General features: G+C 48.5%; 2 protein-coding genes across 15 annotated transcripts in view; one reads left to right on the top strand and one right to left on the bottom strand.

The window, feature by feature from the left end:
- Positions 1 to 11,691, bottom strand: part of PURG (purine rich element binding protein G) — a 28,164-nt gene extending 16,473 nt beyond the window's left edge. For 7 of the 11 annotated variants that reach the window (XR_007507759.1, XM_049814778.1, XM_049814777.1 and 4 more), the window contains exons 1-2: positions 11,620 to 11,691; positions 9,615 to 10,458 (exon numbers count right to left, since the gene is read on the bottom strand). Coding sequence is in view for 9 of the 11 variants with exons in the window: in XM_049814778.1 (XP_049670735.1) it covers positions 9,615 to 10,445 (831 nt within the window). In the remaining 2 variants the exon portion in view is untranslated. Of the gene's footprint in view, positions 1 to 7,515; positions 10,459 to 11,619 lie in introns of those variants that run through there. The other 4 variants (XR_007507758.1, XM_049814771.1, XM_049814772.1 and 1 more) reach the window with 3 other exon arrangements.
- Positions 11,692 to 12,478: 787 nt separating this feature from the next.
- The window catches only part of WRN (WRN RecQ like helicase), a 47,808-nt gene continuing 44,589 nt past the window's right edge, over positions 12,479 to 15,697 (top strand). For all 4 annotated transcript variants that reach the window (XM_049815366.1, XM_049815367.1, XM_049815368.1 and 1 more), the window contains exons 1-2: positions 12,479 to 12,672; positions 14,206 to 14,320. In XM_049815366.1, the coding sequence (XP_049671323.1) occupies positions 12,572 to 12,672; positions 14,206 to 14,320 (216 nt within the window). In that variant the 5' untranslated portion in view covers positions 12,479 to 12,571. The remainder of the gene's footprint in view (positions 12,673 to 14,205; positions 14,321 to 15,697) is intronic.

Raw genomic sequence — 15,697 nt, forward strand, 5'->3', positions numbered from 1 at the left:
TATGCTGTTGCAAAAAACCAGTGTACTGGGTGTACAAAACCTTGTATTGTTTGCAATCCTTCCACTTGAAGCTGGTAAGATTGCAGCGAAAATACCTCTCCCAATTTTGGATTCTGTAATTCTGCATTTAAGAAAAAGACGGACTCATCAGAAAGCAACAAGAACATGACAAGGGCTAAAAATTACCCTTGGTGGAAGGCTTTGTATTTGCCTAGAAAAGGATGCAGAAGAGACCTGACAACAGTCGCTAATTATGTACAAGAGCTGCAGCAAGGAAGGGAACAAACTTTTTCCATAACTCCTCTCGAAAGAATGGCCTGGAAGGCAAAAAGTGGTAGAATTAGATGGAAGCAAGGGTCAGATGGGCTGGACAGCAGGAAAAGTATGTGAGAGTAAGCAGGGTGAACCACTGAAACAGCTTGGGGAGGGAGGCTGGGAATATCTATCACTGGAAATTTAAAAGAGCAGATTTTTTCCAGGTTGTTCAATTTGTGAAAAATATAGATGCTTTTTTGCCGTGTGAACCCTGAAACATACCATTAGAGGCACCCTGTACTTGCAGATTTAAGTTTAGAGTCACGTAGGTTACTCCTTCGTAACTTTCTGCAGACCACTGAGCACCAGTCCGGCTAAAAACCAGTGTGAGGAACGGGTCGGGTTTAGCTAGTGCCACCTCTGAACGGGGGACCACATCTGATGTTCTCCAGAGGTCCCTGCCAGTCCCGCTGTAGTACATCTTATACAACGTCCTCTTGTGGTCCTCACCCTTAAACTTCTTTGGTCTTTCCTCCTTCTTGGAAGGGAAGTTGGAGGTGGAGGAGCTCTTGCAAGGCTTGTCAGACTCCATTCAGGATTGAAAACCCAAATCTATTGAACAACCCGGTGTTACTGAACAGTACGCCGATATAGCTTCGTATGAAACAGCGGAGAAAAAAAAAGTTGGAAAACCGAGAAATCAAAGGTCAGGAAGTGCCAGAACTCAGGATTTTCTGAGTAACCTTACTTCTGACTGCTTTGGACATATGCATAGAGAACTTAAATTACGCAATCTCTTACAACCTTCCCTCCTCCTCTAGCATATAGGTTTCTTCTTCATTCATCATTCTGTATGCAGTCCAAGCCTTACCTACGCATACCTTCCACACGCTGCATATGTATCTACTCAGTACGTTTCACACTGAATTTCTGCTTATTTTGCTTTCAGACACCATCAGTATTGATCAGTATCAGATCATCACAAAAACTCTAATGCCAAAAGAACTCGTCTTTACTGCATACCCGTTGAAGTAGGGAAGTATCATTCACCCCGTTTTATCGGTGGGGAACATAGACACAGGCAGAATAAAGCCAAAGTGATCCAGTCTCCATTATCAGGAGGCCCAGCTTGAGATACTAACAGCTTTTCCAGAGTCCTCGCAAGTATTACAGCACTTCACTCGTTCAAAGCACAGTGTTCAACAGCTGTTAACACCAACCGCTTCTGTACATCAGACCTCAGACTACCAACACTGGTGCCCAGGAAAACAAAGGCGATACATGTACTGATCCTCTGCAAGGAGTCTTGTTAAAAATGACACAAACCCCATTGCAAAGAGAGGCATGGAGTTTGTGTCTCGAAAGCCGCTTTCTCTCCCTCTGAACCCTTCCAGCCTTCACCAACACCCTTCTTGTGCAATGGAAAAGAGCAGCTGCCCCATCGATAACATAACCCTCCGTCACGCAGCCCCAGCTAGTTCCCGGAGCAGGAGGCAGTCACTGCAGCGTGTGGAGCAAGGCTCCGGTGAAAAGCACACGCGAGCATCCATAAATCGGGATGGCACGAGCAAACCTGACGGGCCAGCAATGCTTGTACGCTCCCCTAAGCTTCTGCAGGTATTCCTGGGCAAGCCTCCCAGCACAGTAAGAGCCAAGCCACTCGAGTCTTAAAAAGCAAGCTGCAAAAGCAGTAAGCCCATCCGTCGGACCTGCTTGGCTCCAACGGGTTTGTCGGCAAGACTCAATGCCTGCAGAGCGTGTTACTGCCAGCCAGATGTGCCCCAAAGAGTAAGGAGACCCAGCCAGAGACCCACTCTGGTCCCCGAGAGGAGCGTTAGGATCCAGGCTCTCGCTCCTTCCCCGGCTCTGTGGGACTCCAGCACTGACAGCGCCACCTATTCCTCCTACTGCAGATCAAACCGGTCATCATGTTCTGCGATTCCCTGGAGCACAAATCTTGTCCTCACTTCCCTCCGCCCCCTCCTGCCTTTTCATTCCTCTGCCTTGGTGGGAAGCGCTTATCTCTGCTCTTACTCCCCCTCTCCCTCCGCATCGTGCCAACAACACGCGCTTAGAACAGCGACCAGATGGGAATACTTTTAAGAGCCTGAGGTTAACCCGTGTCTTTTATCCCATATACTCTCTGCTGTTTTGAAATGCAGATTCTATTTCATGCGATTTGTCGTGTAAAGATTTAATGTTAATAGTATAGTACGTTGATATTGCTTGTGAAATCTATCTCCTTGCTCGTATTGCATGTTGAACATCTCTGATACGGAAAACAGAAAAGACGACAGCTAACATTTTAACATCTCAGAAGGGAAGGACCTATTGGAAACACGAAACAAATCACTATTTTTAGTATGTATATGCATATATATGTATTTAATATTCCTCTCTCCCTTCTCTCTCTGTTAATCTGTGTGTCACATATAAATTCACAGACGTTCTGTCAGCACTGTGCTTAGTGGGGCTGGGCAGAGCGCCTTAGCTTTAGCTGTCTTCCAGGAACCAACGCGAAGGGCGATCTTTTCCTCCAATTAATCGCTGCATGGCAAATGATCAAGATGAAGAAACAGCTGGATGCAAACTTCTTCTGCCTGCAGGATGGATTTCCCCCACCGCGGTTAAGAAACCCATCTGACCGGCTGCATCTCCGATCAACAGCTCCAAGGCAGGAGCTGTTATCCTGCCCTGTTGAATACTAGTACATAGGATGGGTCTGAAACACCTAGAAGACAGAATGTCTTTTTTTCTTTATGGTGGCTACTCTGTACAGAGCTAGCAACTTCCATGTGCCACTCCAAGAGTTTCGAGGTAGCCTATCAATTAGGAAGGTGAATTAGCAAGTCGTTAATGACGGTTTTATTGGGGTGGCAGCCAGGCACCTCGAGGCTAGGCCAGTAACTCTGGACACAGTACAAACACAAAATACATCCAACAAGAATGAAAAGGCCAGAAGGTACATCCAGCGTACACATTTCTAGAAGTTAATGTATGTAAGAGAGCCCCGAGGCTGCGGGTTCACGTTTCGCATGATGCCTCGGCATGCGGAAGGAACAATCTAATTACATCCATCACAGAAATGCCAAAATAACGTCAGCCTTCTAAAACCTCAATTTATGCTTTGACCTTTCCGGTAAACCTATTTTTAATCCATGTAATCTATCAGGAGTTCCTGATACTTTATTTTATCTCAATGCTTTAAAATAGTTGCCTTTATGGAGGTACAAGTGGGGAACTGAACACGGGCATGACAAAATATTAGGAAGAAAAATCAGTGTCAGCCCATGAAAGCTTCTGCAGATTTTGGAGAAACAGAGCAGCAGAAGATCTGGCTTTAGCTTTTTCCAAAACACCCAAGTTCAGAAGCACCTTGTCCTTGGCTTTTTTCCTGCGGTCATGACAGAATTCAGCCATTTTTAGGCAAGATGGGATCACCCCAAAATGTCTGCAGCCATGATTTCGCAGCACTGACGGGCTAAGCGATAACAAACTGCAAACACGTAGGACACAGAGGGCAACCAAGACCCTTCACATGAACCACAGGTTTCACTTCTACAGAGAAGAAAAAAGCCCAACAGGTGAATCTTGTTCCTCCAGATGCTCAAATTTGCTTGGTTTTGTATCTACGGAAAGAAATTTTCATGACTCCAGATAAAAGTGAAAGGACAGATGTGTCAACAGAAGACATCACCATGCTAGCATTAATAATGTAGAGATGATATACCCACTGCCCAACGGGAAGTATGCCCTACAGCTAGGAAACAACTTGTGTATATGGCATCATCCGCAGGTATGAGGAGGATGGCCAAAATCTGCTGCCACCTCAAGCCACCACCAACACGCCCATCCGAGGGGACAAGGTCCGTGGTCCCAGCCTGCCGGGCGCCTATGGGGACGTAGCATGCTCTCCCAGGAAATCTTGGATATGTTGGACAAGCTTTGCTCCCCAATGCCAGCGTTCACGCTGCCGGGATCAATGCCAGAGGGACGATTTGTTTCAACAGAGGCTGTGGGGCGACAGCTTCGCTTGGGTTTATGCAAGTGATACGTCAAGCGTAGCCTTTATTTCCACTCTTACTTGGATAAACTCTTTATTTCAAATACAACCTTTACTTGAAAGGAATGTAGGGATAGGAGGGGAAAGGTGAATTTTAGACATCACAACACATGAAGTAATTAAAAATAAAGGGCATTTTAATTTTGGAGGAAGCAGCATAGAAAATTAAACAGAAGGTATACTTTTCTTAAAGAATTACTTTATAAATTGTATATATATACTGTATGTACAGCAAAAGTAGGAATGCCATGGAACTAAAACCACTTATTAATTTTTGACCTGGTGCAAAATCTGCCCAATTAAAATACATAAGAATACACCTTTTTATGCTATAAAAATTACTACACTTGGATAAAAGGGCTGCAAGTCAAGCAAGCAGTAGGCTTCCTAACCAATACCAACTCCCTTCCCTGTGAGTTTAGGCCACTTCAATAGGCCACAGGGAAAAAAACCATGCAATCATTAGACTACAACAGCTTTAGCAGAAAAAAAGTGTGCTGATATTGATTTTGGTAATTGCTTGGGGGGTTTTTTGTACAAAGAATGGGTTTTTAATACTTCTACCTGGGATTTTATGAACATGGTAGTACAGGTTTGCAGACCCAGGGGTTGTAAAATGACACCGAAACACGATGTGGCTGGCAGTACCTGCAGCTGCCTCTTCCTTACAACTCTCACCTCACCTCAACGACGCCTCCAAGGAAGATTTTTGCCTTCTTTTGACTATGTTTTCCCTTGCAGCCTTGCTGAAAACCTAAGGGATGAGAGCGCTTAAACGCAGAAATCTTACAAGGGCCACGACAAACAGCACAGAACCAGCTCTTGGTGAAATAACACGTTTATCCAGACCGGTAGTAGGAGAAAACTGTGCCCTCTTTAGACTGCATACTTCACATAAATAAGATTATTTCGCTATGAGCTACTACAGGCTACAATATACTCACATAAATATATTAATGCCTATATGTGAATATGAATTTGTATATATCGGATACAGATAAGAAACACTTAAGACGACGAGTAGATTACCAATAACCGCTGCAGCTTCTTGCTGGGTAAAGTCCGTCATCCAGACTTGACGTGACAAACCCATGCCGGCGGGTTTTGCCATCCCCTCCGGAGCGTCCGGTGGGTCACCCTCGCTGCACCAGTGCAAAACACTTCCTGACCCTTCGTTAGCATGCCCCTGCCTCTGTACTTTACCAAGAAAGCCGGCTCGATGGGCTGGACTCAATACAGATCCCCAAGGGGCTACAAGGCAGGGGAAGCCCCTGCAGCCCCTTCCACCCCGGCTAAGCTTTTTAGGGATTGCCCCAGCTTCTGTGCCAGCAGCGGGGAAAGCCAAGTACGAAGGAGCTGCTGGACTTGGCTTTGTCGAGACCATAGGTGAAAAGCTTGGGTTTAAGCCTCGGCGGCAACATCGGGGGCCTGATTTGCAGAAGGGGCGAGGACCCTCAGTGACGGCGGGGCTGCGGATGCTCAGCAGCTCTGCAAATCGCAACTGGAAAAAAAAAAAATCGTCCCACTCTTGGTGGTTTGAGAGGACCCTCAATATAGCGCCTGTCCTCCTCTAACATACGAGCGGAGCTGGACGAAGCGAGTACAATAGGTCTCTAACAGACATGTGCATGCACGAGACGGCTTCTTGGAGCATTAGACTACGTTACCGAAGCATCCCCTTACCAGAGCGGTAGTAAAAATGTGCTCCTAGTATTATTTACACAATATAAAGTGCATTACAATCTAATTCTTGAACTGACAGACTTTCTGCCGGGAGCATACAATTTTGAAACAGAGGTGAGGGCTTGAATAGGAAATTCTCTCATGAGAAAAAGAGGTTCAGACTGGTGCTCTTCACCCTGTCCTCCTAAGGATTGTTTTTGGCCGTTCTTTCTAGTGCAAATAAGCTTGTGTTTTCTCAAGTTTAAGGGACATGGCAGTTTCAGGGCATCAGGAACAAACATTTAAAATGGATTAGGGATTCAGCATTCCCGAGCATCTCGATGGGCCCTTCTGCATGCCAGCAGCCCACATAATCGCCGCTCTCGGAAGCTGAAGACGTGTTGCCAAAAATAACAAGGAACCCGTTTCTGAATCTCACCATTAAAAGTCTTGCATTGCTACATTTTGAGTGAGTCTGCATTACCCTCCAACGACAACATCTGCAAACATCGGTGCTTTCCATTGTGGTGGAAACCCGTGGCTAGTAGTCTACCCATGGGTGATCGGCTATGAACGTGAAGATACCGATCCAGTTTTCGATACTAAGGTGCATCCCGTGCCAGGGGAGTAAATAAATGCATTAGCGGATCCTACAGGATACCTGCGTGCCAGAACCGAGCCTGACCCAGTAGCCAGCAGACGCTGAATTCCTGGGTGATATTTACAATAAGCTAATGCCATCAGAAGGCCAATTCATTAACAAAAGACAAAGGGTTTTTTTAAAAAAATGGGCAGCAATAAGGAAAGCCATTTCTCATCTTTTTTTCGTTTAAAACAGTGAAGAAAATATCCCCTTCCAGTCGCTTTGCCCGTCGCAAGTGTTTTCCTCACCAACACTACAGGAACACAGGGAAGGCATGATCACTTACAACACACGCGGTCACTCAGGCTAATTCCAACATAGGAGCTTTTATGATCCCTTGAGGCAAAAGTAGGCTGGGATGGGGAGATGTCAAGCTCGTAGGGGAGGAATGCCATGTAGAAACAGGAAGGAGAGCGTAAAAAGTTTGTACATTCATAGCTCCAGTTTGTTGGAATATAAGTTAATTTTTTACTCCAGGCACTGTGATGGGCAGCAGCAGTCAGCGATACACTAACGTACGCATCAAGGACTCATTCACTAAATTCTGGTTTCACACCAATAATAGGACGTAGAGTTATTTTAATGTTGGTTTTGTTTCTTTTTAATTGACCTGTTAAAACCATTGGGACCAAAGCCCTAAGAGCGACGATGAACCAGTACCCCATTTAACCTCCAGCTGATTCATCACGCTGTTTGAGTGATGGAGCGAGAACATCTCTCCGAGAGTTGAAAAAGTACCTGAAAGAGTGATCTACACAGAAACGGATGGGAGTTTTTGACACTACTAAGCCAAAGGCTTGGTTGCTGTAACTGCTATGTGTGGTTTTATCTAAAGGGGGAATCACCTAAAACAGTGAAATTAACTTCCTTACTTCTTGTCACAACCGTAACATTTTCCTAAAGGTTCTTTGGTGACTTTGGTGCAAGCTTTTTTTTTTTTTTCTTTTTTTTTTTTTTAAAGTTAAAACAGATCAAGTAGTTTTAGTACCCAAACTAAAGTCCAGATTATCCTCTTGGTTCCCACCCCTGCCTCCCCAACTTTTCTTGTTATGGTTAATGACATTAACAAGTAATAGCATTCGGATTGAGCGTGGCCGTGCAGCGTGCAGGTGGGTCCAGACTAAGAGCGATGAATGGTCTGGTTGGAGATAAATACATTTCTCAACAGATTAAAAAAAACCCACATGTAATGGTTGCATGGAAAAATAGCTGGTCCATGTGCACACTAGGCCACTCTGTAAAAAAAACTATTCAAATGATTACAAATATCTGATTAGACATAGTAATGCCTACTTAAAAAAAAAATCTTAAAGGTGGGCAACACGTAATTGGAAGTACCTGGAGCTCAATCAAACTCCCGCTGATTTCAGAGGGGAAGGAGCTGGTCACCTGAGGCTGGAAAACCCCCTTACGTTATAAGTATTCGTGTATCAGGAAACAACAAAGAATTTTCAAAAATCTTTCTTCAACCTCTTAAACAGGTAATCGTACACATTTTTGCTCCAGGCAGAGTTTATGTCATAAGATGTAAAATTTACGTTACAGAGACTTCAGCGGGACGACGCTGAAACCTGGTGGTGGGCGATCAGGAATCGAATTGCTTGATGACAGTCCCAGCTCTGAGCGGGTGGGAAGGGGGTGATGGCACTGCAGAGATATTATCTCCTAACAACAACACCTGTAAAATCAACACGACAGAAAACCTGACGCAGCGTTAACCACAGCTTCCGAAACACGCTACGGGTAGGTATGAGAGAGAGATGCCTTTTTATACAAATCTAATGGTGCACCAAACCTCCCAAAGGTCTTTCTTGCAGCGGGAGGAGAAAACGCTCGGGTGTTTTCCTCACATGGGTAACGTCACGACCGCATTTATCTCACATTTGGGAGAGAAGCTGGGAGCCTCGGTCATGGCGGTCCCTCCACCTCCAAATACCTGCTCCGCAGCTGCCTGCTGGAACCCATAACACCCTAATACAAAAATACCTTTTGAAATTTTGGACAAATGCATTAAAAATAAAAAAAATCACCAGCCCCGCACGGGGAGAACACGTAGATGAGGAGTGGGATATTATTCATTGCCATTAATTCAGAAGGCTTAGCACTCGACTAGAGCTTCGCTATCCTGGGATAATTGGGTTATTCGGTCAGCACAAAACTACAAAATGAATAACAAATCTGCTTTTCACCAGCATGTTATAAAGGTCTGACCAGTTATCGAGGTTTTACTCATACGGAATATCGTTTCAAACTCAATAACCAGCAGATGCCAATTTTAAAACCTCTACCTCTCCTCATACACATACCAGCAATTCATGTGAAGTTGATTTTTGTCATAAATGCCCTATGGCTATGCTGCTCAGCCTTTTGACCAAGTATGGGCAGAATTCAGTCCCAGAAAACCCATCATAAGCAGAAACTGATACATTTCAGCATAAGGTTTGGTTAGGTGTTTTTTTTTTTTGGATCACGTTGAAGTGCAACACAAGCCTTATCTAGACTATTTAAAGGTCAGAGTGCCGGATTTTTTTGTGCTGATATGTGTGCTTCCATAGTCTTCAACACTCGAAGCAGCTGACTCATACGGACTCAGGAGGTTGGTACTTTCATGAGACATATGGAGATGTTTTGGGCGTAATTTAACGTGATAACCAGACTCCTATAACATTACGGACCGGAGTTAGCAAGAACTACCGGAAAAGGACTTTACAAAAAAATGGGGCAACTTGAAATTACTACAGGTCAGTCCCTCTCACCAATTTCTGCTTGTTTTGTTTTGTTTATTTTGCCAGACGGCCAGTCCAATGCACTCTATTCGAGACCCTCTTGCTCTTCACCACTGTCCCCTCTGGCATCCATTCTTTTTTCTTTATGGCTGTTGTAAATTCTCCTCATCTCTTCTTCGTACTTGATAAAATTTTCCCCAAACCGTGTCCATGCTTTATATGGAACCGTGATGGTGTTACGGTAGGGCGGCCTCACCTCACTTACCTTCAGGAAAATGCCGTACCTGTTGGATCCCACGTCGAAGTAGAAGCGCTTGTTGTCCACTCGGAAGGAGGTGCCCTCGGGGAGCTCCGGGGGCTCATCGCCCCCCCCCCGGCGATCCTCTATGTCCCCCTCGCCGTATTCTTCGATCAGCTGGACCAAAGCATCCCTGAACTCAATCATCCCTTGCGCCGGAAGAACGATTGTCTGCTCCTGTCCCAAGCTGTGGCCAAAATAACCCATCATGCCAGGTCCCCTACTCATGGTTTGTCTAATCCGCAAGAAGCGCCCTCGCTGATTCTCCTTCAGGTCCAGGTAATACTTTCTGTTGTCCCTCTCGATGTACTCCGTTTTGAGAACACTGTGAGGGTGCTCTTCGGAGCCGACGGACACCGGAGGCGAAGGCGGCGAGTGCTGCTGTCGCCTCCGGGGATGCTGCTCTTTGCCATTGCTGTGCTCGTGCCGGTGACCGTGGCCACCTTTCAGGCCCAGGTGGGCATAGTGCTCGATGAAGTCCCCCAAGCAGTCCTTCAGCTCGGCAGCCACGGACAAGGAGAGGGTCAGCTTGCTTTTCCTAATATTGTCCTGCCTGCCTCTTCCTATCCAGACCTCGGCGATCTTCAGGAAGCGGCCTCGGGAGCTCTGTTTCACATCCAGATAAAATCGCTTTTTCTGGATGTCCACCCTCTTGGAGGCCAGCTCCTGGATCTCCATGCAGCCCCCCTGGGAGGAGGCCGGGTAATGGTACTGCTGCTGGGACTGGGAATAAATGCTCCTGTGCAGGCCAGAGCCTCCCAGGTTCCTTCCTCCTCCTCCTCCTCTCCCTCTTTCCATCTTTACCAATCAGCTGGAAATAATACATAACAGAGACACAGATGACAACATCAGCATCAGGGGCCTGCTCGCCTGCTCGGCAGTGTCTCTGTTCGGCGCTGCTCTCCCTACAAAGACGCCTGCATCCCTCTCCGCTGCCACGGCACGCAGCATCGCAGCAAAAGGATCCCGGGTGCTTTTCCCCTCCCCTGTTTCGGCTCCCGCTGGCCGGCCGACAGCCTCCCAGACAAGGGAGCCCTCCTTCCAGTGGCACGCTGGCCCCAGCGCCCTCGCTGTCTGTTCTCCCTGCCCCGGCAGCCCTCCCTGCCCTACAGACTTCCCCATGCCCCCCCACCGGCCCAAGTATGGCAACCTGCCACCCCAGCCCAGTCCCTCTGGCTCTACAGACCCCTCCAGCTGCCCCAGCATCCACTCCCCCAGCAGCGGGGAGCAGGACCCCCGGGGAGGTGGGTTGGGGTGCCCCTGTTGGGGGGGCACCCATCCTCCCGGGGGTCTCGCTCCCCGCTGCAGGGTTGTCCCCCCATGCTGCTGCATTTCCCCTCTGTCACCCACCTCTGCCCTTCCTCCCTGGGGCACTGGGGGGAAATGGGGGGGGGGGCACTGGGGTCCTCCCCAACACCATCCCCCTGCCCCCCCGGTACCCCCAGAGCCCCAATACTGTCCTCCCAGTGCCCTCCATCGCTGCATCTCCTGCCCCAGTGCCCCCACAGCTTCACCTCCTTCCCCCCAGTACTGCCCCTCTGCTGCCCCCACTACTGCCCTCCTGCCCCCCCGCAGCACTGCTCCCCAGTGCCCATCATCTCCTGCCCCAGTGCCCCCAGAGCTTCACCTCCCGGGGCCCCAGTGCCCCGGCCCTGCCCCCCCCAGTGCCCCCCATCACTGCATCTCCTGCCCCAGTACCCCCAGAGCTTCACCCCCTTCCCCCCCCAGTGCCACCAGCACTATCCCCCTGCCCTCCCAGTGCCCCCCCAGCACTATCCCCCGCCCCCCACCACTGTCCCCCCGCCCCCCCAGTACCCCAATACTTACCCCCCCCCAGCCGCTCAATCTTGCCCCCCAGTGCTCCCAGTACTGCCTCCCACTGCCCCACTATTGCCCCCCCAGCGCCCCCCAGCACGGCATCTCCTGCCCCATCACTGCTTCTCCCCCCCCCGCCCCCCGCCCGGTCACTCACCCCACAGCGCCCATCGCCGCCGTTGCCCTTCAGCCGCCGCCGCCACCGCCCGCAGCCGGCGGCCCCGCCGCCGCCGCCCCCCCCCCCCCCGCCGCGCAGAGCCACGGGCTGGCGCACCCCCGCCCTCTCCGCCCCGCCCCGCCCCGCCCCGGCCCCGCCCGGCCGAGGACGGTGGCGGCGGCGGCGGTAGCGGCGGGCGGCGCGGTGAGCGCCGTCGGCTCGCCTGAGGGTGCGCGGCCCGCCCGGCGCCGGGACTACATTGCCCACAATGCCCCGCGGTCGCCGGGCCGCCTCCTCTACCGCGCATGCGCGTCACCTCGGGTAACCTCCCGCCGCCGCCGCCGGCGCCGTCGGGGGTAGACGGCTGGTTCCGTGGTGGGGGGAGGTGGCTGCCTCGGTGACGTCTTAACGGCGCGACGTGAGGCGCCGTGACGCTGAATGCGTGCGCCGCCGCTGGTGAGTAGCTTGGGGAGCGGTGGGCATCCGTGAGGGCTGAGACGGGGGGGGGGCTAAGGTGTCTCCGCCGCCACCGCCGTGCACGGTGGGGCCCGGGAGGAGGCCGGTGCGACGGCGGGAGGTGGAACGGGGCCGCCTTCGAGCTCGCCGCCGCTCGGCTGGCCAGCGTCCCGCTGCCGGTCCAGGCCTGCTGCGGGCACCGCCGGGCCTTTGGGACCCCGACCCCGGTGGCGGGGGACCGGGAAGGGTTCCCGCCGCGATTTTCCCGCCTTGCGGTATCGGGAGACAGGGGGGTGCAGGCGGGTTGGCCTCTCGGGATGAAGTTTCCCCCTCCCCATGGGGATTCCTGCTGCTCGGGTGGGTTTGGGGTGCTCGCTTCGAGCCCTTCCAGAGGTGCGGGGTGGTGAGGCTGCATTTTTTTCCCTGAAGAAATACGAAGTTTTGGCCCCTATGCGAAAACTTTGCTGTGGCTCCGCTGTCGGTGGTTCCCCCGGGGATGCGTGCTAGCTTGGAGCACGTCTCATCGTTGTTGGTTGGCAGCTGTCCGTGCAAGGCTTGGCACTCACACCTTCAGGTGCTTGGCTTAATGCTGGAAAGGTGGGTGATGCTGCGGCGAGCAGCGCTTGCTCGTGTGGTGTAGTTACCAAAGGGTGCTCTTGAACTTTTAGCTGGTGTTTGGGAAATGCCTTGCTGGAGCTGCGAGGGTGGCAGCTGGTGATGTGGGTGCTGCAGGGTGTCCGTTCTTTGTTTCTAGCTTCTCTGCTGCTTTTTCTCATTTCCAGCACTTGCAGCTCCCAGGAACAGAGCGGCTCTAGTTGAGGCATCTTGCTAGTGGCTCTTCTGTGTCTGTTTTAGTATTAAAATGTTTTTTAAAGTTGTCTCTGAGGCGGCTGAGGTTGATTATGCTGCTGCAGAAGTGGACAGGTAACCAAGGGAAAAATTCTGCCTGGACTAGATAATCAATTAAAAAAATCAAAAGGTGTTTTTGAGTCCTGAAGAACTGAAATGGCACGATTGGCCTAGGATTTTTACTTTCTTCTTGGTGAGGAAGTGTAGCTGGAAGTTATGTTCTTAGTAAGACAGTAGTGGCCCCATTTTGTTGTTAAAGTGTATTGAACACCTAGGGACTAGTGGGAAGAAGCAGGATGAGAAATTTCTTCTTTGTGAACTGTTTTGCTCCATCTCCAGGAGGATTTCTAAATGATGCTAGAAGCAGTCCAGGAAGAAGCTGGAGCAGCTCTGATCCAGTCATCGTTTGCATCACAACTAGGAAACCCTGCTCCACTTCCCTGAAAGGAAACCCCAGCATTCAGGGCTGAAAATCTCCTGCTGTTTCGGACAGCGTGTCTTCCCAATTTAAATGTCTTCTAACTTTTCTGTGGAGTGCCTTCCCCTTCCAGGGGATGTGCGCTGCTTCCTCATGCCCTGGGAATAGGCTGCCTCTGCTTGTTGAGGTCATTTTGTTTGAATCCCGGGCTGGCACATTCGTAAGTAACCTTGGCCGTCATCTAGTCTGCACCAGAGAGTTTAGCAGTGCATGTCTTCTTTGGTTGTAGTTTGCCCTAGAAATTCTGCATGCTTTTTATCTTGGTTGTGGGCTCACAGCCCTGAGGTCCTGTGCAGGGAATGCAGGCCTTGGGGCAGTGTTTGTGTGAGTCTGGTAGGTCTTGTTTTGAATTTTAATTTTTCCTGACTTCCGTTCATCAGCAAATGCAGCTGACTGCTTTTAAGCTAGGTGGCTGGTTCCTATGCTGTTATCTAAAACACCAGATTAATTTGTCTCATTAACGAGGGCTGTGCTGACCAGAGATGGCACTAGGTGTACTCTTCTCTTCTGAGTCACTGATCTCCATAAAACTTGACTCAACTTCTTTCCCTAGAAGATCTTTAAGAGTTTTTCTTGGCTTTTGTCTTGTTTTTCTTACTGACATGTGAACAAGAATATAATACCTAAAGCTCTTCCGCTGTTTAATGTGGGCAGCTCTGTAAATGTCCATTCTTGTGCACAAAGCATTTTAAGTTCAAGCTAGTGATCTTCCTTAACATTGTTCTGGCCTGATGATAGTAAAAGCTTGTGTCTATACAAACTATTGACTGCTCTATTATTTCTTTGTTTGTTTTATGTAAAAGTAACAGAAATGCAGAAAAAATGAATAAAAAGGATTTGCATGCTACTGGTCTGCAGAATAAATATCCGCAGTGGATGCTTACACAAAACCAAGAGGGAGTTCTGGGTGATAAAAAGGTATGTCATCACATGGGGGAAATTTAGTTGCTTGCAGTCTGCGTAATAGAACAACATTGGACCACATGCTTTTAGTTAGACCTATGCCTCTGATATTTGTGAATGCTTACTACTGTCTCGTTGTATGAACTGTAATTAAATTTAGGTACTCTTGTGTTATTACTGGTTGAATTAGCTTGTTAAAAGTCTCTCTTTTTTTTTTTTTTTAATTAAAAGATCATGTATTGACCAAAGGCTGTTGCTATTATCTCTATAGAAATTTCTTCCTGACAATCTCGAATTTCAGTGGCAAAACCACCCAAGTATAAGGGAGCTTTTGATGCATTGCTCACCCAGTATCGTGGGCTGTATACCAGCAAGGACTGAGGATTTTTGATCTATGTAATTCAAGAGCCTAAAATGCAGTGACCTCAAGCTGTAGCTTGACAGGGGAGTTTGTTCTGGTAAGGCCCTCCAGCTCTCTGCATTTGCACATCTGCAGCATTTCAGAAGATTTTGCAGCTCCGAGGTATCAGAAGAATTAATTGATCATCAAGCTTAAGTCCGTTTCCGGCATTCCAAGAATGTCAATGGGTCCTTGGATGGTTGTGTTTTTCCTGCACATATGAGCAGTTTCAGTATAAAATTTCCCGCTAAAAAGGACCTCCTCTTTTAACATCTGAAACTGGTTTAACAATTAGAAAACTAACTGTGAGAAGAGCAGGAAACTCAGTTCAGCAGTTTTCCTTCTATAAAGTGGGAGTGGAAAATTAGTAGCGTGGGTATTAAATGTCAGTTAAAACCAACATGACTTTAATTCTCTGTAGTGCAGCCTGTGTCCTGTGGCACCCTGCCTCAACAAGCTCTTTGAGGAAGGGTTTTGTTTAAACTTTCACCCTTTGTTAACTGGAGGAAATACTTTGTTGTGCAAGCATAAAACCAGCAGTATCTTTGTTTCACAATCTCCCCCTTCCAGGCAACTTACTGTTTCTGATACTGTATTAAAACCTGTTTTGGATATTGTGGCCTCTTCTGATTGGCAAGATTGTTTTAAGTGTTTTCTGGTGGTATTTAACCATATTTGCTATTACTGACATTGTAGCTTACTTGCATGTTTTTAATCAGTCTCAAGGTTTTTCAGGCAGGTCAACATTACCAGAAGTACTGCGATTCAAGTAAGTTTATCAGTCAGTAACTTGTAGTAAATATGCTTCTGGAAGGTGGGGGGGTGGGGGTGGAAATGCCAACCTGAGTGTTACATTTCACCTTGCCTTGTGGGCTTAAATCTTCAATTTGTAAACTTCTGTTCATCAGTTGGAGGATATTGGTCCTTTTCAATATTGCACATAGTTTGGAATCCATGGAGCTTACTTAGATCTTTGTAAAGTTCCTCATGTA

Source organism: Accipiter gentilis, chromosome 12, assembly GCF_929443795.1.
Source record: "Accipiter gentilis chromosome 12, bAccGen1.1, whole genome shotgun sequence".
NCBI classification, from domain to species: Eukaryota; Metazoa; Chordata; class Aves; order Accipitriformes; family Accipitridae; genus Astur; species Astur gentilis.